Genomic DNA, 22,004 nt, shown 5'->3' with positions numbered 1-22,004 from the left:
GTCATCCTGGCGATCACGACGCCGACGACTGACGCTGACTTGCAGACGACGCGCAGGGGTACTGCTGACGAAAACTTTCCGGATCCAGTCAGACTCCTGGGGATATTCTAAGGTAAGGAATCTAACACTAACCTGTTTCTTTCAGATATGCTATGCACCATAGTAAGAGAGCACATGGTCGGGTGTCTGCAGGACAACATGCACAGTAGGTCAATTTATCCGAGTTAATTATCTAGGTGCAGAGACAAGAATGCACCATTCTGTTTCAGAATGTATGTATTTCTAATTTAAATCTTGGTCAATCACACAACATAGTACAGTTGGTTAGAATTAAAAACAAATATATATAATTACGATAGTGAAAGTTGTAAGGAAATAGATGAAAATAACTTACCCCAAGTTCATCTAAAAACATTATCATTCGATGTCTATTATGTTTAATGAATGGATTCACTCCTTCCATGTAGGGTTCCTAAAACGTAAAAATAACATACGAGTCATAATGCTTACATTAAATTTTAGTGCAGAAAACGTCTTAAATTGAGATTCATATAGGTTTGCTGAGATGGCATTAATGCTTAATTAATGTTACAGTCGAAGATCTGCATAACTTAATGTTGCTGGTGGTTGTTACAGCATAAGCAACAAATATACTGATTTGCTAAACTTTAAAATTGAGCTATATATGCTGAGTTGATATTCATCAATTTGAAATGCATGTAGCGATTTTCAGCTCCAGTGTATTTAATACACAGATACATCACTTGCAAAACCATTACAGAATATATAGTTACCTCCCTTTAAAGTAGAACTTGCAAAATGAGTCAAATACCACATAGCAAGGCTATATTAAATATATAAAACTAACGTTTTCTTTTCCATCACTTAAATGTTGGAAAAAATACCTTGTCAATAAGATAGCCGGAAAAGAATAAAAAAAATGTATTAGCAAATGCATCTAATTCTGCTATTCTTTTGCGAAAAGGAACCTTTAGTAGGACTGCGTGCCCACTCTATCAGGGCGATGGCAGTCTCTACAGCTTTGGGACATGGAGTGCCGTTGATTGACATCTGCCAGGCAGCCACGTAGGCATCCATGCACACGTTCACAGCAATTACTGCCTGCATAGCCAAGTCCGGAGAGACTGCTTTTTGGCCGTTCTGTTCTCCAGGACTTTCTGATGTGAACTTAGTTTGCAGAACCACCTCCGGGATTGGCATTGCTGGGGTATCTTTTCTAAGGTAAGAAATCTATAACTAATGGTCTCTTTCAGATGAACAAGTTACTTACCTTTGGTAATGATGCATCTGTAAGACACATACATTTGTTATAGATTCCTTATCGCCCCACCGTTCCTCCCCGTTCTGCGAACTGACTTCTAGGGATAGTGACTTCCTTCCAGGGCCCTAGTTTTGTGCACCAGTGGTCAGTGTCTTGCATGACTCTGTGCTTCTGGTGTGGAAAGTCATGTCAGAACTGACGTCAGTGTCTAAGTAGATACTGGATAGTCATCCCGCGACCAAGACCCCAAGGCGACCGACGCCACCTACCAAGGAACATGGGTACTGCTACAGAAAAATTCTCCGGATCCAGTCTGATGCCTGGAGGTAATTCTAAGGTAAGTAATCTCTAACTAATGTAGGTCTCTTACATAAACATCATTACCGAAGGTAAATAACTTGTTAATTACCAGCAATATATCCACCACACAGCTCGATGCCACATGAGTTGGGACTCCACCTCTGGACATAATGACCAGCACAATGCATCATAAATCATTATATCCAATGAGTTATATGGAAAGTAATGAAGATTGCAACAACACTGACAAATATAGCACGTACCATGTTTGCATACCTTGGAATCGAATCAGTAACAGTACTAACTCCTCAGGGGAGGAGGAAGAGCAGAGAGAATCTACAGGAAGATTATGTATCCACCAGAAAAACAAGTGACTTTTCATTGGTTTTTTTTTAAACAAACTTTATTGAGCCAATATTAAGAGTACATTCCATTATACCAAATGTTCATGGCATTTTCATTTTGGTGTAGCATTAACCCATCTTTTTCCGTAAGGAAATATATATACTTCAATCTCTGTAACCATCATTTACACAGCATAAAAATTATAATGCAATAAATGTAATATGTGAAATTAGTCATTAATTATTAATGTCTCCAAAATACCTTGTCATATTTGTACTTTTAATCCCTAAACTGAGTTAACTACCCCCTCCCTCCCCCTCCCCGGTCTGTCCGTGTGCCGCCACCTATTCCACCTCATATCCTTTAGAGATTATGGATTCCAACCTATACCTCTGGTGTACTAGGGGCCTTTCCCCGTGGTCTACCCTAATTGTCGTTGGCTATGTGACAAATGGTGTATGGAATCAGGAGAATGGATCAAGAAATGTAAGTGGGATATCCAATTGTGTGAATTCTTCTAACATAATGTCCCATTCCATGGAGATGGGACGTTTGTTTTCTCAACCCCCTCACCTCCTCTCGTCTAAGTGCTGTGCTCTCCGTGCTCTCCGAGCTGCCCCATGTGATTACCTCCTTTCTCCATATATGCAGTGGGGGGCTCCTTGGGGATTTCCATCTCATTATAATTGCTCTGATCGCCAATATGAACGCTATGTCTAGAAAACGCAGGTGAACCTTCTGGGCTGTGGTGTGCTTGCGTAGGCCCAATTGGCTCTCTTATATGTTGTCTGTCATTTTGAGATGTGTGATTTCTCCCAGCATATTACAAATGTGTCCCCAATATTCCCACAAGGTGTGGGCAAGACCATAACATATGAACAAAGCCAGCCTCCTCCTCCCTACATCTCGGGCAGTAGTTCTGGGCCTCCAGGAACATACATTGTATCCGCTTCAGGGTTAAATACGCTCTGTGGAGAACCATATACTGTATAAACTTAAGTTTGGCATTTCGGGAGACCCGCTTGGGGTGTTCTAAAATGCTTTCCCAAGCTTTATCTGTGATTACCATATCTGTAGTTTCTGTCCATTTACCACGGAAGTCCGTAAGGCAGATGGAGGCCTTTGTTCGGATGCCGGTATATAGCCACTTAACTAGGTATCCACCCCTCCCCATGTAATAAAGCAGGTCAAGTTGTGGAGGGTGGCTACGATGGGGTGCCCATGTCGTCCTGATGTAATGCACTATCATTGCATGTAGCAAGTAAAAGCGGTCAGGGGCTCCAGTGGTCCTCACGAATGTATCAGGAGTACACATCCCCGAAGAATGAACCCACCTGTCACTCCTGCCTCTATCCAATCCTGTAACCTTGCCATTGTAAGTCTACCACTCATGACTGGCAGCCCCAGTAGTGGGATATTAGACACGTATGGAATCGTGGTCGATGTGTACTGTAGGGCCTTTTTCCAGCATTGCAGTGCCGTTTTTAACAGCTGTGGGCCATCTGAGGGTGGTTTCGCCCTTGGGAGAAGCCTACTATGTAGTGTACCCCTTTCTAGAGCCTGTGCATTATAGTTTATTTCTTGTAAGTTCCTGCCTGCCGTCTAGAAAGACAGCCATTGCAATTGGGATGCGTAATAATATGCTCGGAAATCAGGGACTCCCAGCCCTCCTCTGTTCGATGCCCACTGCAATTTCTTGAGACTTACTGTGCGCCTGCCTCTGCCCCATAAAAATTCCAACAAGATTGTGTCTAGAATGCGAAATGTGGCAGATTGACAAAGAAGTACACTAGACGTGGTAGAATCACCACCTTGGAGATGGCTATCCTCCCTATCACGGACAGCGGCAAGAATGTCCAAAAGGAAATGCTAGGGCGCAGCGAAGCGATGGCCTTCATTAAATTACTTTCTAGTTGGTCCAAAGGAGTCCTGTACATGTGAATGCCCAAATACTTAAATGGGTTAGGTATATGGGATAGGTACCGAATTGGATTACATCTGGACGAAGACCCTCTTAGAAATAAAAGGCATGAGACTTTCCTACGTTAATTGCCAGCCCTGATATAGTCTCAAAGGCGGAGAAGACGTCAGGGAGCAGGTTCTCCTCGCTCTCCAAGTCACGCACATATATGAGGATGTCGTCTGCATATATTGAGACAAGGTGTGTATCATCCTGTATGGGAATTCCCAAAGCTCCAGATGACAGCCTCAAAGCTATGGGTAGCGGTTCTAACGCAAGCACAAACAGGAGACGGGAAAATGGGCACCCCTGCCTAATACCTCTGCGTACTGCGTATTCTGGGGAGATATACCTTCCGGTACGTGCCCTTGCAGTAGGTTCAGCATAGAGTAGACGTATCCACCGTAGGAAATCTTGGGGTACACCAAAACGCAACAGGGCTGCAAACATGTACTCCCACGTTATGGAGTCAAATGCCTGAAGTAGATCTAACACTAGACATTCCGCCCTGTCATACTCACTGGGAATGGCCCTCATTATATGATGGAGTCTCGTAGTATTGAGTGAAGTGCTACATGCAGGGAGAAACCCGCATTGATCACTGTGTATATGAGTGGGGAGAGCAGGGACCAGGTGGTTGGCTAGGGCCTTACTAAGGATTTTATATTTGGTAGCCAGTAACGATAGCAGTCTATAGTTGGACATCTTAGTGCTCTCTTGTCCTGGCTTGGGGAGTGAAACCACCATAACTTGCATCGTGGATTGCTGTAGTTTTCCGGCTTCCCAAGCAGTCTTCTATAACTCCTCTAGTTTAGGTGTTAAAACCTCCGAGTATGTCGCATGAAATTCAATGGGCAGGCCATCTAGGCCCGGGGCTTTATTGCAGTTAAGGCCTTTGATTGCTGCTCTTATTTCATGTTGGGGGATGGGACCTGAAAGGCTTTTCCGCATAGCCTCTGTGATCTTGGGGAACTGCAAGCCGTCGAAGAAGGCATCTATTAGGCCATCGTCTATATGCGTTGGTGCCGCATACAGAGTACTGAGGTGATTACAAAAAGCTTCATTAATCTCTATTGGAGTATGAATCCGTCCCTTCTGTGGTGAACAGATACAGGTGACCAAAGGCATTCCTAAGTTATCCCTTAGTATTCGAGCTAGTAATGTTCCGGATTTGTCGGCGTCCGTGTGTTTCAGTTGTGTATAAGCCCAGTAATGCATAAGTCTAAGTGTTTCCAGAGTCTCCACATGTTTAATACAAGCCTCCTGGAGAGATGCCCGTTTTTCATCATCTGTCACTGCGGCTGGTTCTAGCCCTGTCATCAGTGTCTCTGTGTCTATAAGTCTTTTGTGTGCTTCCTGGCACGCCCCTACAGTAGCACGAACTGCAGAGCCTCGAACCACCACTTTGAACACATTCCAGTCTATGAGGTTGGAGGAGGCAGTATTCCAGTTGTCTGTGAAGTAGTTGTTAAGGGTGTCTAAAAATGTGGTCCGAAAGGGGGCATCCTCTAGGACGGGGGCCAGTTTCCAAGTCGGTACAGGGGTCAGGACCATGCCCCACGTCAGAGTAACTTCCAGGAGATTGTGATCTGAGAATGTTTTGGCTAGATAGGGCGATTGATGTATTTGTCCAGCTATTGTGTGGGAGCAAAGAAATCTATCAAGCCTGGTATGAAGCTGATGGACTGGGGAATAAAAAGAATATTCCTTGTGTGTAGGATGGAGCATTCGCCATGCATCTATGGACCCCAGCCCCGCATCCAAGTGTTCAGAAGTTGAGCCTGTTTGTGTGTACTGACCCTGTGTAATGGAGGATAGGATCTGTCTGCCATGCATCTATGGACCCCAGCCCCGCATCCAAGTGTTCAGAAGTTGAGCCTGTTTGTGTGTACTGACCCTGTGTAATGGAGGATAGGATCTGTCTAATTCTATGTCTAGGACCGCATTGCAGTCTTCCCCTAGGATCCAGGGAATGGCATCCCACCCCGTCAGGGCTCTGCAAAAATCTGAGAAAAATTTGTCTTGATCGAAATTTGGTGCATATATATATAACCAAGGATTACGGGTAGACCACTTACAGTCCCCTTCAAAAGTATATATCGCTACTGATAATCTATGTGTTGATCAACTTCCACAAACAGGACTCCATGGCGGATCCAGATGGTCGCCCCCCTCTATCCAAGGCCGAATAATTAGTGGTGCATATATATAACCAAGGATTACGGGTAGATCATTTAAAGTGCCCTTCAAAAGTATATATCGCCCCTAATCATCTATGTGTCGATAAACTTCCACAAATGGGACTCCATGGCGGATCCAGATGGTCGCCCCTCTAGCAAAGGCCGAATAATTAATGGTATACACTCAGTCTCCCCATTTTTTCAGAGTTTTCACTGTCACTGCCTCCATCAGATGGGACTCCTGTAAAAACACATTATGCGCCCTTCTCCTAAGAAGGTAGGCGTGTACTGTGTGTCATTTGTTCAAGGCTCCTATCACACGTACATTCCAGGTCAACAGGTTGTATGAGCCTAAGCTGGTTTGTTTATGAGACATATATTTCTACTCATGTTGTTCTCCGTGCAGTGCGGAGCCCATGAGTACGTGCACACAAGGAAATTCCCATCCCTTGCAAACTAACCATATACGGCACAGCCAACAAACAGTGCTGAATCAAAACAAAAACTAAAACATACAAGAACCATAGAACAGCGCGAGCGCTTTGTAGAGGGTAAGCGCAGCCAACCATACTGTTGTCTGTATAGGTGTATAGCTCCAGTGGCTCTACTGGGCCCGGGAGTGGGGGGGTTAGGGGAGGATGGGTTTACCTCAAGTTATACTCATTGGTGCGTTTTATAGTAAAGGTTTCTGTGTTTGAGACCAGTGGGCGGTTATAGTATTCTGACTACGATTACATGGGATTAGTTATGGACTTGTGGAATCTTACTGGTCTAGATTACCTATCAAAGTGCAATTAATGGAAAAACATAACAAAAAAGGGTCATAATACCAGCATCATATACATTGTTAAATGCAAAATTCAACCAGTTCAAGAAAAAAGAATACTTTCTAACGTTTGATATCATGTCCGTGCTCAAGCAGTCAGCCCTGTGTGAGCCTAGTGCGGGAAAAGTTCATGACTGTCCCTCAGTTGTCAAACAGGCCATCCCCTATTTGGGACGTCGCTGTGGGAAGAAAAGTAATGCTATGTTCTGAGTCCAAGTGTATGGTACTGCCTTCCGAGTCTGTCAAAATCTTTGTATTATCCTCTAGGAAGTATCCAGCGACTGCTAGCGCCTCCGCTCTGTCCGTCATTTTCTGGGCCGGAGTCGGACCTAGTCTTGCAGAGTTCTTCGAGCCTCCTCCCCAGACTCGGGGTAGCTGTTGTGATTGTACGGGGCTGTGTCTCACCGAGCCAGACAGTCTCTCCTCACTATGTTCCAAGTCCATTACCTCGAGCCATTCGTCCACATTATTGGGGCTGTCAAAGAAATAAGATTTCTTATTGTGCATGACTTTGAACCTGGCTGGTAACAATAGGGCATATTTGAGTTGGGCCGCCCGTAGTTTTTTCTTCACTGCTTGGAAAGAGGTCCGCTTGCGTTGAACAAGGATTGTGTAGTCCGGGTACAATGAGATCGGCTGATTTTCAAATTGTATGTTCGTCTTTTCCCTTGCTTTTTGGAGTAGCATGTCTCTGTCCCTGTAATTCAGGATTTTGACAATCAAGGGGCGTGGAGGGTCCCCCACTTTTGTTGCGCCAGTTGGGATCCGGTGCGCCCTCTCCACGCAGAAATATGGGGATAGACCTTCAGGGGCGACATGCTCTCTGAACCATGCTTCCATAAAATCCGCTGGTCTCGCACCTTCGCTTCGTTCCGGCAGTCCAATAACTCGAACGTTATTTCGACGGTTGCGTCCCTCCGCATCCTCAATCCGGTCCTGGAGTCCAGTGACATGGTGTTGCAGTTGTTTTATTTGCGTCGCCTGTTCCTTGAGTTGGGGGTCAATGCATGTCAATGCCTTCTCGTGATCCCTCACAGTTTCAGCGACCTTCCCATGATGTGCCCGCAGTAGAGTAAGGCCGGTCGTGAGGGCTCCTATATGCTGTTCCATTATCTTCTTGGAGTCCCTGATTTCCTTCAGTATTAAGTCCAGTTTCTCAGAGTGGGACTCAGTAGGGTCGGTGGTGGAAGTACCCGGTGCCGAGCTCTGTCATTAGATTCCCCCCCACCACCCGCCCCCCTGCTACCAGGCCAGCATCTAAAACTTTGCCCTTAAGCCTGCCCGTAACGAAGTCCAATCAATCTCAAGCTTGGGTACTGGTGCTATGGTCATCTGCCACGCACAGAATGTCCACCTGGTAGTGACCAAGCCTGTGATCTCTACTCCTCACCAGGCAGTAATCCGCTGTTGCCTTAAGACTATGGACATCGTCTTTCACCTCCGTGTAACCACCGTTTTTGTCGCACCGTGCCCTAGTCTTCACCACAGCCAGGCGGTCTGTCTCACAGTAGGCCATCATCTGCGTCACTGCGTTTTGAGCCGCCTCAGCAGTCCTCCCCATGTGAGAAGTTAGCCTGATATATGATGCTGACTAGTTCTAGTGATCATCTTGTATCAGTCCAAACAACCCTTATGGTAATTGGTTGTAAGTCAACCTTATAGACCAGCTATCCTAATGGTAGCATGGACAAAGCTAAACTCTTTTGGCATGTGAAGCCAGCTGTTTTACCACATATAACCCCTTGAATACCAAATGAAAGGACACCACACAGGTTGTAATGAAAATAAACAAGATATTTATTACTAACAAAAAACCTCAACTCTTTATGAGATCAGAGGGATAAGCACATGACAAGACTCTTAAGAAAAATACGATAAGTTGCACAAATTACAATGGTGCCCTAGGGGCACGACAAACCATATACTAAGTAAATGGTATAAGGAAATCGATAGAGGAAATGAAGATGTCCAGAGGCTGTAGGATCGCTGGGACTACACTACCCTAACCTTAGGTAAGGAGCAGGAGGCCCACGGGACGCGTGTGCAGAGTGTGAACTCACACACGAGATGCGGGACAAAGTCAATGGACACTACAAATTACGAAAAGGTAAGTAAAAGACAGTTCCGACTAGTTAGGACGAAAACAACAGGATACCTGGACACTAGAAGAGTCAATCTACCCTCGAGCACCGAAATGCTCTTGTTACCTCACCCACGGGCTGCGGGTGCATAGGTTTGAAAGTGTGTCGGGTTTCCGCGTTGAAGTCAATGGAGCCTTGAAGAAAGATGCTGCAGACAAACAGGAGGAAGATGTCCGGAGCGATCCAAGGGTGGATCAAGGAAGATGGAGACCTGAAAACAGAAGGGAGAATGTTCAAAGTCACTAGCCAGTGATCGGAGTGGAACCAGGATGGAACCAGATGCTGTTGTCGCGATCAGGTTAAGAGTGGACGCTTGACTCTGCAGCCACGTGGACCAGGAGGTGTCTTCGACAACCAGGATGGAGGCACAAGCTGTCCCACGCAGGCTCTCGCTGTCGGCGGTGTCGGATCCGGAGTCAACAGGCCTTGGCAAAGGCAACCCACGTGGTGAGTGGAGATGGCGTCTGGTGCGGACCAGGAGGGTCCGGGGTGCTTCTCTTTTGGAAGGAAGCAAGGACCAGTCTGGAGCAACCAGACCAGCTGTGTAGATTTCGTGGATCGTTGTCTAGGAGGCCACTAGCCAGCCGGCAAGTGACCAGACAACGTGTGGAGCAGCAATCAAGCAAAAGGGCCCCAAGCACATCTCGTGGATGCTGGAGGGCGGATCTTCTGTGCAGGAGCTGCTCGGGGCTGGGGCTTCTCAATCCCCAAAGCACTTTCTCAAGGATGCCTCTGAAGAAGTCGTGCTGTAAGCGAAGCGCAGTTTCTCCAAGATGGATGGTCCCAGGTGTCTCTTCGCACCCACGGATCTCAGCTGTGCTGCAGACGTAGTTAGAGGTCGGAGAGGTCTGGAAGTCCGGGTCTCGTCGGGCTCTGAAGTCTGGTTCAAGGCAGAAGGGACGACAAAGTGAACCGCTAGGACGCTTGATGGTGCCTGCTTGTGCAGGGTGGTCACTCCTTGGCCACAAGGGAGATTTTCTTCAGTCTTCTGTGGAGCAGAACGTCGAAGTCCATAGTTTCTTCTTTGTAGTTTCAAATCAGGATTAATCTAATTTGGAATGGGACCAGCTCATACCTTTATTCTCCTAAAGGGGGCTGTACTGTGACTAGGTCCCTCCATGGGTGGTTACACCCACTAACCTTTGTCCGGTTTCGCGCCAGAGCTGGGGCTGGAGTGCCCCAGCAACTGCACAGGGACACCTTGTGTGCCACAGGCATGTCTCATTCCTTTCAGCCTGTCCTACCTCAATACACAAAATCCTGTCTGGGGTGGTGCTAGCACCTCCCAAGGCAGGAAACCCTTTGTCCAGGCCTCCCTTGCTGGAAGGCCTAACAGCAGCAGGAGGTCAGACTTGTGTCTGTGGTGGCAGCATCCATTTTGTGATGCTGAGGCTCGAGTTAACTTTAACCGGGGTTCTCAGTTACATACATGTCGTGTCCCTCTAAAAGGGTGGAATGCTACCCCCGTCGCCAGAACTGGCGAGGGGGTAGTATTCCAATTCGTATGACACCTTACTCGACAAGTTTTGATAATGCTGTGCCAAAGTTAGCAATAACCGCGGGGATTATAATGCACTTAAGAGTATATGGTATAGCGTAATCATGGAAACAGCTAAAGGACTTGGTTCCGAAAGCTGCAGACAGGCTCAGCTCATGCTAGAGCACCATCTCACATAATTCCAAGCACTCTGCCTCCAGGAGTATTAAGGCCTGCCATAGGAGTGACTTATAGGAGTATATGTGTCCATTTTAGGGTTAGGTATACTTTATGTAAAGCAAAGGGTGATTTCACCACCTTGCCCCAGCTGTGTTACCAGCCAGTTGTGTCTGTTTAGATGGCCAGCCAGGGGTGGCACAATACATGCTGCAGCCCCTGGTAGGCCTTGGGTGCACTTATGCCCTGCGTACCTATGGTACACTGTATCTGACTATGGTTGCCCCCAACTTTTTGCCTAGCGTTTTGCTGGTTTTCGACATAGTTGGCCTGGGATTCTGCTATCCAGGACCCCAGGCTTCCTGCTCTCTCTGTTAAAATGGACTCCATGTACCTTAGGTACATATCTAATTGATATTGGGTCACTCTTGAAAGTCCTTGTACAGTGTACCATAGGTACCCAGGGCATAAGTGCACCCAAGGCCTACCAGGGGCTGTAGCATGTATTATGCCACCCCTGGCTGGCCATCCAAAACTGACACAACTGGCTGCTAACACAGATGGGGCAAGGTGGTGTAATCACCCTTTGCTTTAGATATAGTAAACCTATATCTAACCCTAAAATGGACACATATACTCCTATAAGTCACTCCTATGGCAGGCCTTAACAATCCTGGAGGCAGAGTGCTTGGAATTATGTGAGATGGTGCTCTAGCATGAGCTGAGCCTGTCTGCAGCTTTCGGAACCAAGTCCTTTAGCTGTTTCCATGTTAACGCTATACCATATACTCTTAAGTGCATTATAATCCTCGCGGTTATTGCTAACTTTGGCATAGCATTAACAAAACATGTCGAGTAAGGTGTCAAACGAATTGGAATACTACCCCCTCTCCAATTCTGGCGACGGGGATAGCATTCCACCCTTCTAGAGGGACACGACATGTATGTAACTGTGAACCCTGGTTAAAGGTAACTCGAGCGTCAGCATCACAAAATGGATGCTGCCACCACAGACACAAGTCTGACCTCCTGGTGCTCGGAGTCCTTCTAGCGAGGGAGGCCTGGACAAAGGGTTTCCTGCCTTGTGAGGTGATAGCACCACCCCAGACAGGATTTTGTGTATTAGGTAGGACAGGCTGAAAGGAATGAGACATGCCTGGGGCACACAAGGTGTCCCTATGCATACCCCGGTTCAAACTAGTTACTGGGACACTGGCGCGAAACCCGACCAAGGATAGGGGGTGTAACCACCCCCCTCCCTGGTCCCACCCAGAGGAGGGACCTAGTCGCAGTACAGCCCCCTTTAGGAGAATAAAGGTAGGAGCTGGTCCCATTCCAGATTAGATTAATCCTGAACAACTTTACAAGAAGAAACTCTGGACTTCGACGTTCTGCTCCAGAGAAGACTGAAGAAATCTCCCTTGTGGCCAAGGAGTGACCACCCTACACAAGCAGGCACCATCAAGCGTCCTAGCGGTTCACTTTGTCGTCCTTCCTGCCGGAACCAGACTTCAGAGCCCGACGAGATCCGGACTCCCAGACCTCTCCGACCTCTCCTACATCTGCAGCACAGCTGAGATCCGTGGGTGCGATGAGACACGTGGGACCGGCCATCTTGAAGAAACTGCACTTCGCTTCCAGCACGACTTCAGAGGCATCCTCGAGAAAGTGCTTTGGGGATTGAACGAGATCTGCGTGGGGCCCTTTTGCTTGATCGCTGCTCGACGCGTTGTCTGGTCACTTGCCGGCTGGCTAGTGGCCTCCTAGACGACGATCCACGGCATCTACACCGCTGGTCTGGTTGCTCCAGACTGGCCCTTGCTTCCCTGCAAAGGAGAAGCACCCCGGACCCTCCTGGTCCGCACCAGACACCTTTTCCACTCACCGCGAGGGTTGCCTTTGCCAAGGCCTGTTGACGCCGAATCCGGAACAAACACAGCCGACAGCGAGAGCCTGCGTGGGACAGCTCGTGCCTCTATCCTGGTCGTCGAAGACACCTCCTGGTCCACGTGGCTGCAGAGTCAAGCGTCCACTCTTCACCTGATCGCGACAACAGCATCTGGTTCCTTCCTGGTTCCACTCCAGTCACTGGCTAGTGACTGTGAACATTGTCCCCTCTGCTTTTAGGTCTCCATCTTCCTTGATCCACCCTTGGATCACTCTGGACATCTTCCTCATGGTCGCCTGCAGCATCTTTTCTTCGAGGCTCCATTGACTTCAACGCGGAAACCCGACACACTTTCACACCTATGCGCCCGCAGCCCGTGGGTGAGGTAACGAGAGCATCCGGTGCTCAAGGGTAGATTGACTCTCCTAGTGTCCAGGTATCCAGTCGTTTTAGTCTTAACTAGTCGGAACTGTCTATTACTTACCTTTTCGTAAATTGTAGTGTCCATTGACTTTGTTACGCATCTCGCGTGTGAGTTCACACTCTGCACAAGTGTCCCGTGGGCCACCTGCCCCTTACCTAAGGTTAGGGTAGTGTAGTCCCAGCGAACCTACAGCCTCTGGACAGCTCCATTCCTTCTATCGATTTCCTTAGATCATTTACTTAGTATATGGTTTGTCGTGCCTGTAGGGCACCATTGTAATTTGTGCAACTTAACGTATTTTCCTTAAGAGTCTTGTCATGTGCTTAGCCCTCTGATCTCATAAAGAGTTCAGAGGTGTTTGTTAGTAATGAATATAATGTTTATTTTCATAACAACCTGTGTGGTGTCCTTTCATTTGGTATTCAAGGGGTTATATTTGGTAAAACAGCTGGTTTCACATGCCAAAAGAGTTTAGCCTAAGACTGCTTTGTCCATGCTACCATTAGGATAGCTGGTCTATAAGGTTGACTTACAACCAATCACCATAAGGGTTGTTTGTACTGATACAAGGTGATCACTAGAACTAGTGAGCATCATATATCAGGCCAACTTCTCACACCGCTCACATCGCCCAGCCGAGCGCCACCACCGAGAAGTCTCCACTGCGCCGTGTCTTCAATCCAGGCTAGTCCCTATACTCTGCTTTCCCGCCGTGTATCCCTACAGGACGTCGGCAGGCCTCGGAGGGGAAATAGAAGGTGGAAAGGACCACCAGCTCCCAACCCGATTTACTGCCTCTGCGCCACTCACCTCGCTGTTTTGGTGCGTCGTTGCTCAAGTTACCGCAATCAGTTACTTTTCATTGGTAATGCCCTTTTCGTTGAATACCCACAGATTCATCACCTTATAGAAGTCCCCAGTGTTGCAGGGATTCTGCTCAGAAACTGAATTATGCTTGGGCTCATAGAACATCAGTATTTAGGGACTGAGTAACCCTACACCATCAGTACCTATGGGCCCAAATCAAACTAGGGTTTAGTACCTCACTTGCCCTCTAATCCTCCAAGAAAGCCAAGTGATTTGGCACCCCAGAACACAACCCTCTCAGGGATCGCGGTAGCAGGTCATCCCCTTTCGTTCTCTCACTCATACTTGTCCACAATAAATAGAAAAGAGACATAAAGGAAGATTACAATATTTATCAAAACTATTGTGTTTTAATATGCAATAAGTGCAGCACAACCAGAAGCACAAGTTACTACTTGTGTAACGATACATCTGTAAGAGACATTAGTTAGTGATAGATTCCTTACCTTAGAATATCCCCAGGCGTCAGACTGGATCCGGAAACTTTTGCGTAGCAATACCCCTGCGTGTCGGTAGGCGTCGTCCGCGGCTCCACGTCCATCGTCAGCGTCGTTAGCGCCGGAGTGACCTCGCGTGCTGACGTCAGTTCTTATAGACAGCTTTTCCACGCCAGATAGGCAGAGCCATGATAGAACCAACACTGGTGCCATGAAACTAGGGCCCTGAAAGGGGATGACCTTAACCCTTGATATCGGTTCGCAGAACGGGGAGGATGGGTGGGTCGGTAAGTAATCTATCACTAACTAATGTCTCTTACAGATATATCGTTACACAAGTAGTACCTTGTGCATCTGAAAGAGACACGTTAGTGATAGATTATTTACCTTAGAATAGATACCCCAGCAATACCAACCCCGGTGGTGGGTCTGAAAACCAATAGTCACACCAGAAAGTCCTGGAGGACGGAACGGCAAAAAAAGCCATCCCTCCGGACTTGGCTGTCCAGGCAGTAGTGTCTTGCGAACGTGTGCAGCGAGGCTCACGTAGCTGCCTGACAAATGTCCTGCAAGGGGACTCCTCGGCCCAGGGCAGTAGTAGTCGCCGTGGCCAGAGTGGAGTGGGCCCTCAGCCCAACAGGAGGTTCCTTCTTAGTCAAAGAGTAACACGCTTGGATGCATAACACGATCCACCAAGAGATGGTCGGCTTGTGCACTGCCCGTCCTTTATTAGCGCCCACGTAACCAACAAACAGTTGGTCATCCACCCGGAACTGGTGTGTGCGATCCAGATAGTAAGAGAGCGCACGTTTTGGGTCCAGACGGTGGAGCCTCTCTTCCTCTTTCGAGGGAGGCAGAAAGAAGGTGGGCAAGGTGATGGACTGCCCGATGTGGAAGGCTGTGACTACCATGGGCAGGAAAGAGGGTTTTGTCCGCAACACAACCTTGTCCGGATGGACAGAAAGGAAAGGATGTTTAGAGGAAAGAGCCTGGAGCTCACTCACTCTAATGGCAGAGGTGATTGCCACCAGGAAAGCAGTCTTAAGTGTAAGAAGACGGAGAGGACAGTGATGAAGCGGCTCAAAGGGAGCGCACATCAAGTAAGTTAGAACAAGGTTAAAGTCCCACTGGGGCATCACAAAAGTACCAGGAGGGAACATATAAGTGATGCCCTTTAAGAATCTGTTTACAATGGGGGACTTGAACAAAGAAGGCTGATCAGGTAGCCTTAAGAAGGCTGAAAGGGCAGACAGGTAGCCCTTGAAAGTGCCCAGAGCAGAGCCCTGCTGGGCAAGAGGAAGAAGAAAGAGGAGAACCTCAGAAAGAGGGGCATTGAGAGGATCCACAGCCTTTGATGTGCACCATGCCACAAATCTGTTCCACCTGCAGGCGTATACCGACTTAGTGGAGGGACGCCTGGCTGCCAGAATGACATTACAGACTTCAGGAGGCAAGTCAAATGGCCTCAACTGTCGCCGCTCAATCTACAAGCATGGAGGTGGAGACTGGACAGGTTCGGGTGGAGGACCGTCCCCTACTGCTGCGACAGAAGGTCCTCCTGAAGAGGCAGACGAATCGGGGAATCAACTGACGTAGCTCGGGACACCAGTACCTTCGCCCCCAGTCCGGATCCACAAGGATGACGTGGGCCCGGTCACGCTTGATTTTCTTCAGCACTCTGGGCAGAAGTGGTAAAGGCGGAAAGGCGAACAACAGACCGCAACTCCACTCGCGACGAAAAGCGCCCCCAAGCGAGTGCAGCATTCGAAATTCCAATGCGCTGAACTGATGACATTGCGCGTTCTCTTCGGTGGCAAATAGACCTAACCAAGGCTCTCCCCACTGCAAAAAGAGGCCTTGCGCCACGTCCGAGTTCAGACGCCATCCGTGATCCATCATGCACCTTCGGCTGAGCTCTTCCGCCCTGGCATTCAGAGAACCTGCCAGGTGTTGAACCACCAGGGTCTTGCCCTGATGTTCCAGCCACTGCAGAGGTGCAGAGCCTCCTGGCATAGGGTCCACAACCCCACCCCGCCCTGTTTGTTGCAGTGCCACATGGAGGTGGTGTTGTCCGTGAATACCTGCAATACACTCCCCCGGGAAGAGGGGAGGAATGCCTTCAGTGCTAGACGAATCGCCCGCAGCTTCAGAAGGTTGACATGGAGCCGGGATTCCGCCGGAGACCAGAGGCCTCTGATCTCCGCCTCTCCCATGTGGCCTCCCCAGCCTTGGAGGGATGCGTCCGTCACAACTACATGCTCCGGTTGGGGAAGGGAGAGGGACCTGCCGCTGACCCAATCGTGGTCAGTGAGCCACCACTGCAGCTGTCTCGCAGTGCCCTCCGAGATCATGACATGGTCGGACAGGTTGCCCTGATGCTGGGCCCACTGAAACTTCAGGTCCCACTGCAGAGCCCGTATCCACCACCTGGCGTGATGCACCAGAAGGATGCAGGAGGCCATCAGCCCCAGAAGCCGCAGCGTCAACCTGACGAGACCCGGGATAAAGGCAGAAAGATTGGAATCCTGAATATCCCGGACCTGCTGTTTGGGAGGATAAACCCGAAATTGCGCAGTCTCGAGGACCGCTCAGATGAAGAGGAGCTTCTGAGAGGGGCACAGGTGTGACTTCGGCACATTGATGGAAAACCCCAGGTGGTGCAGGAGGTCCGCCATTGTCTGAAGGTGGCTGACTGTCTGGGGCGAGCCCGCCTTCAACAACCAGTGGTCGAGGTAGGGGAAGACTGAAACCCCTAACCAGCGCAGATGAGCTGCGACCACCGCCATCACTTTCGTGATAACCCGTGGGGCGCTGGTAAGGCCGAAGGGAAGCACTGTAAACTGAAAGTGCTCGTGGCCTACCATGAACCGCAGGTAGCGCCGGCAGGGCGGGAATGTGGAAATAAGCGTCCTGGAAGTCCAACGCTACCATTCAGTCTCCTGGGTCCAGGGCAGCTAAGACCTGAGCCAATGTCAGCATTTCTAACTACTTCTTCAGGAGGAAGCCGTTGACGTTCCGTAGGTCCAAGATAGGGCGCAGACCACCTTTGCCCTTCTTGGGTACCAGAAAGAAGTGGGAGTAACAACCACACCCTACTTCTGGCCCAGGAACGCGCTTGATGGCCCCCTTGGCCAAGAGGGACGTAACTTCCTCTTGCAGATGTTGCAAGTTGTGAGAAGTTGGCCTGATATATGATGCTCACTAGTTCTAGTGATCACCTTGTATCAGTCCAAACAACCCTTATGGTGATTGGTTGTAAGTCAACCTTATAGACCAGCTATCCTAATGGTAGCATGGACATAGCAGTCTTAGGCTAAACTCTTTTGGCATGTGAAGCCAGCTGTTTTACCACATATCACCCCTTGAATACCAAATGAAAGGAAACCACACAGGTAGTTATGAAAATAAACAATATATTTATTAACTAACATACACCTCTGAACTCTTTATGAGGTCAGAGGGCTAAGCACAAGAGGACTCTTAAGAAAAATACGTTAAGTTGCACGAGTTACAATGTTGCCCTAGGGGCGCAACAAACCATATACTAAACAAGTGGTATAAGGAAGTCGATAGAAGGAATGGAGCTGTCCAGAGGCTGTAGGATCGCTGGGACTACACTACCCTAACTTTAGGTAAGTAATAGGAGGCCCACGGAACGCGTGTGCAGAGTGTGAACTCACACGCGAGATGCCTAACAAAGTCAATGGACAGTACAGTTTTCGAAAAAGGTAAGTACGGACAGTTCTGACTAGTTAGGACTAAAACGACTGTGAAACTGGACACTAGGAGAGTCAATCTACCCTTGAGCACCGAAATGCTCTCGTTACCTCACCCACGGGCTGCGGGTGCCTAGATGTGAAAGTGCGTCGGGTTTCTGCATTGAAGTCAATGGAGCCTTGAAGAAAAGATGCTGCAGGCGACCAGGAGGAAGCTGTCCGGATGGATCCAGGGGTGGATCAAGGAAGATGGATACCTGAAAGCAGAGGGGACAATGTTCACAGTAACTAGCCAGTGACTGGAGTGGAACCAGGAAGGAACCAGATGCTGCTGTCGCAATCCGGTGAAGAGTGGACGCTTAACTCTGCAGCCACGTGGACCAGGAGGTGTCTTCGACGACCAGGATGGAGGCACGAGCTGTCCCACGCAGGCTCTCGCTGTCGGCGGTGCTGGTTCCGGATTCCGCGTCAACAGGCCTTGGCAAAGGCAACCCACGCGGTGAGTGGAAAAGGCTTCTGGTGCGGACCAGGAGGGTCCGGGGTACTTCTCTTTTAGAAGGAAGCGAGGGCCAGTCTGGAGCAACCAGACTAGCAGTGTTGATGTCGTGGATCGTCGTCTAGGAGGCCACTAGCCAGCCGGCAAGTGACCAGACGTCGCGTCAAGCAGCAATCAAGCAAAAGGGCCCCACGCAGATATCGTGGATGCTGGAGGGCTGATCTTCTGTGTAGGTGCTGCTCGGGGCTGGGGCTTCTCAATCCCCAAAGCACTTCGTTGAGGATACCTCAGAAGTCGTGCTGGAAGCGAAGTGCAGTTTCTTCAAGATGGCCGGTCCCACGTGTCTCGTCGCACCCACGGATCTCAGCTGTGCTGCAGATGTAGGTTGAGGCTGGAGAGGTCTGGAAGTCTGGGTCTCGTCAGGCTCTGAAGTCTGGATCCACTCGGGAAGACGACAAAGTGAACCGCTGGAACGCTTGATGGTGCCTGCTTGTGCAGGATGATCACTTCTTGGCCACAAGGGAGATTTCTTCAGTCTTCTGTGGAGCAGAACGTCGAAGTCCAGAGTTTCCTCTTGTAGATTAAATTCAGGATAATCTAATTTGGAATAGGACCAGCTCCTACCTTTATTCTCCTAAAGGGGGCTGTACTGTGACTAGGTCCCTCCCATGGGTGGGACCAGGAAGGGGGGTGGTTAAACCCCCTATCCTTTGTCCGGTTTCGCGCCAGAGCTGGGTCTGGAGTGCCCCAGCAACTGGTTTGAACCGGCGTATGCACAGGGCACCTTGTGTGCCCCAGGCATGTCTCATTTCTTTCAGGCCTGTCCTACCTAATACAGAAAATCCTGTCTGGGAAGGTGCTAGCACCTCCCAAGGCAGGAAACCCTTTGTCCAGGCCTCCCTCGCTGGAAGGACTCACAGCAGCAGGAGGTCAGACTTGCGTCTGTGGCGGCAGCATCCATTTTGTGATGCTGAGGCTCGAGGTAACTTTAACTGGGGTTCACAGTTACATACATGTTGTGTCCCTCTAAAAGGGTGGAATGCTACTCCCGTCGCAAGAATTGGCGAGGGGGTAGTATTCCAATTCGTATGACACCTTACTCAACATGTTTTGATAATGCTATGCCAAAGTTAGCAATAACCGCGAGGATTATAATGCACTTAAGAGTATATGGTATAGCGTTATCATGGAAACAGCTAAAGGACTTGGTTCCGAAAGCTGCAGACAGGCTCAGCTCATGCCAGAGCACTATCTCTTAATTCCAAGCACTCTGCCTCCAGGATTGTTAAGGCCTGCCATAGGAGTGACTTATAGTAGGATATGTGTCCATTCTAGGTTTAGATATAGGTATACTATATCTAAAGCAAAGGGTGATTACACCACCTTGCCCCAGCTGATTGATCAGCCAGTTTTGTCAGATTTGGATGGCCAGCCAGGGGTGGCATAATACATGCTGCAGCCCCTGGTAGGCCTTGGGTTCACCTATGCCCTGGGTACCTATGCTACACTGTACAAGGACTTACAAGAGTGAACCAATACCAATTAGATGTGTACCTAAGGTACATGGAGTCCATTTTAACAGAGAGAGCAGGAAGCCTGGGGTCCTGAATAGCAGCATCCCAGGCCAACTAAGTCGAAAACCAGCAAAACACTAGGCAAAAAGTTGGGGGCAACCATAGTCCGATATCCACCTTCCTACACAAGTGATCCCCCGACATGGGGTGGTATTGCGGTGGCATGGCTGGAGGGGTCGCCTCAAAGGGGAGGGAGTAGCCCCTTCGGACGATTTGCAGCACCCACATGTCCGACGTGACAGTGCGCCAGTGGAAGTGGTGATGGCGAACCCTGCCACCCACTGGCATCACATGGGCCTGAAAGCACGGACTAGGAGGGTTTTGCTGCAGAGGAAGGCCTGGACTGGCCTCGCGTTGTCCCCGACCGCCGCCACGGCGGTTTCCACGGCCGCCACCGCGCTGTGTATTAGCCTGCGGTGCGTGGCTGGCAGCACGTGTGGGAGTGCCCCTTCCTTGGCCACGAAAGGAGCGAAAGGCACCCGTTTGCTGGCGTGGGGCCGGGAGGCCCAAGGACTTGGCCGTAGCCCTGGAGCCCTTAAAAACACTCAAGCGCATGGTCTGCCTTGTCCCCAAAGAGGCGACGGCCATCAAACGGCATGTCCAGAAGGGTGGCCTGGACATCAGCCGAAAAGTTGGCGGTCCTCATCCAGGCGTGGCGTCGAACTGCCGCCGTCGTTGCCATCGCTCTGCCCAGTGAGTCCGTGGTATCCAGCCCACACCGGTTGGAATAGCGTGCCGCATCTCGACCCTCCGCAAGGGCTTGGGCGAGTTTAGTCCGGGCCTCCTCCGGACATTGTGGCAGCACGTCCGCGACCGTGTCCCACAGAGTGTGGGTGTAGCGGCCCAAGAGGCATGCAGTATTGACTGACGCAGTCCCAAAATCAGGGACGAGAACACCTTCTTACCGAATTGCTCGTACCTCTTGGATTCCCGATCGGGCGGAGCCGTCGGGAATGCGGTCTGGGAAATAGAGGCCTGGATATCCAGGCTCTCGGGGGTGGGGTGGGTGGACAAGAAGCAAGGGTCGCCCGGAGCCGGGCGGTATCATCTGGCCACGTTCCTATCTACAGGCTGATCTGTAGCGGACTTGGACCAAGTGCCCAAAACAACGTCACACAAGGCCTCATTAAACGGCAGCAGAGGCTCAGCCGAGCTTCCCTGAGGTTTAAGGACCTCAGTGAGGAGGTTAGTCCTCACGGCCGCAACGGGGAGCCCTAGGCCCAATGCCTTGGCCACCCGCGTCAACACTACACTGTAGGCAGCCCCCTCCACCATAGCCACGGTTGGAGGGGAGACAAAACCAGTGTCTGGCGTAGTGTCCAGTCCACTGGCTCACATGTCCAGTCCTGTTGAGACTGGCACTCCTGTGCCAGAGGGTCCACAGACCCCTCCCAATCTCCCTCGTCACCCATCACCTGAAATTCAGGTTCAAAGGATGGGGCCGGTTCGTGGAAGTAAAAGTCTCAATACGACGTCGAGAGAGGCGCCCAGTGGCGCCGGAACCGAATCGAGAGCAGGATCGGGGACAGAGTCGCCCGTAGTCGACGCCGGGGGTGACACCCTTGGGGCCAGCATCGGTGAGGTCCTGAGGTTGACCGGCGACAAACCGGATCCGGAACCGGATCCAGTGGGGGCCTGCGGTGCCGGGGCCGAAGTCGCCGGAGCACCCGACGGCGCCGGGGCCCGAGCACCCGACGGCATCGGAGCCGAAGCATCCGACCCGCTAGGCCCCCCAGCCGGGGCCGCTGGGTCCAAAGGAGCCACGGAGCGTGGCGAAGGAGGGAGAGACCTCATGGCCATGAGGTCTCGCTTGATCTCCTCTGGCGTTGCATCGTACTCAGGGACTGGAAGGTGTGGGGCAGGCTGCGTCGCCCGCGACTCCGTCGGAGCCGCGTGGGTGGTGTCACCCGAAAC

The 22,004-nt window shown here is 50.0% G+C and overlaps 1 protein-coding gene across 2 annotated transcripts in view; it reads right to left on the bottom strand.

The window, feature by feature from the left end:
- The window catches only part of RASA1 (RAS p21 protein activator 1), a 926,777-nt gene that overhangs the window by 101,017 nt on the left and 803,756 nt on the right, over nt 1-22,004 (bottom strand). For both annotated transcript variants that reach the window (XM_086960862.1, XM_086960861.1), the window contains one exon: nt 395-472. In XM_086960862.1, the coding sequence (XP_086816988.1) occupies nt 395-472 (78 nt within the window). The remainder of the gene's footprint in view (nt 1-394; nt 473-22,004) is intronic.

The sequence above is a fragment of the Lissotriton vulgaris genome, chromosome 3_1 (assembly GCF_964263255.1).
Source record: "Lissotriton vulgaris chromosome 3_1, aLisVul1.2, whole genome shotgun sequence".
NCBI classification, from domain to species: domain Eukaryota; kingdom Metazoa; phylum Chordata; class Amphibia; order Caudata; family Salamandridae; genus Lissotriton; species Lissotriton vulgaris.
The sequence above is the reverse complement of the archived record's forward strand: the minus strand, read 5'-3'. Positions and strand labels throughout refer to the sequence as shown.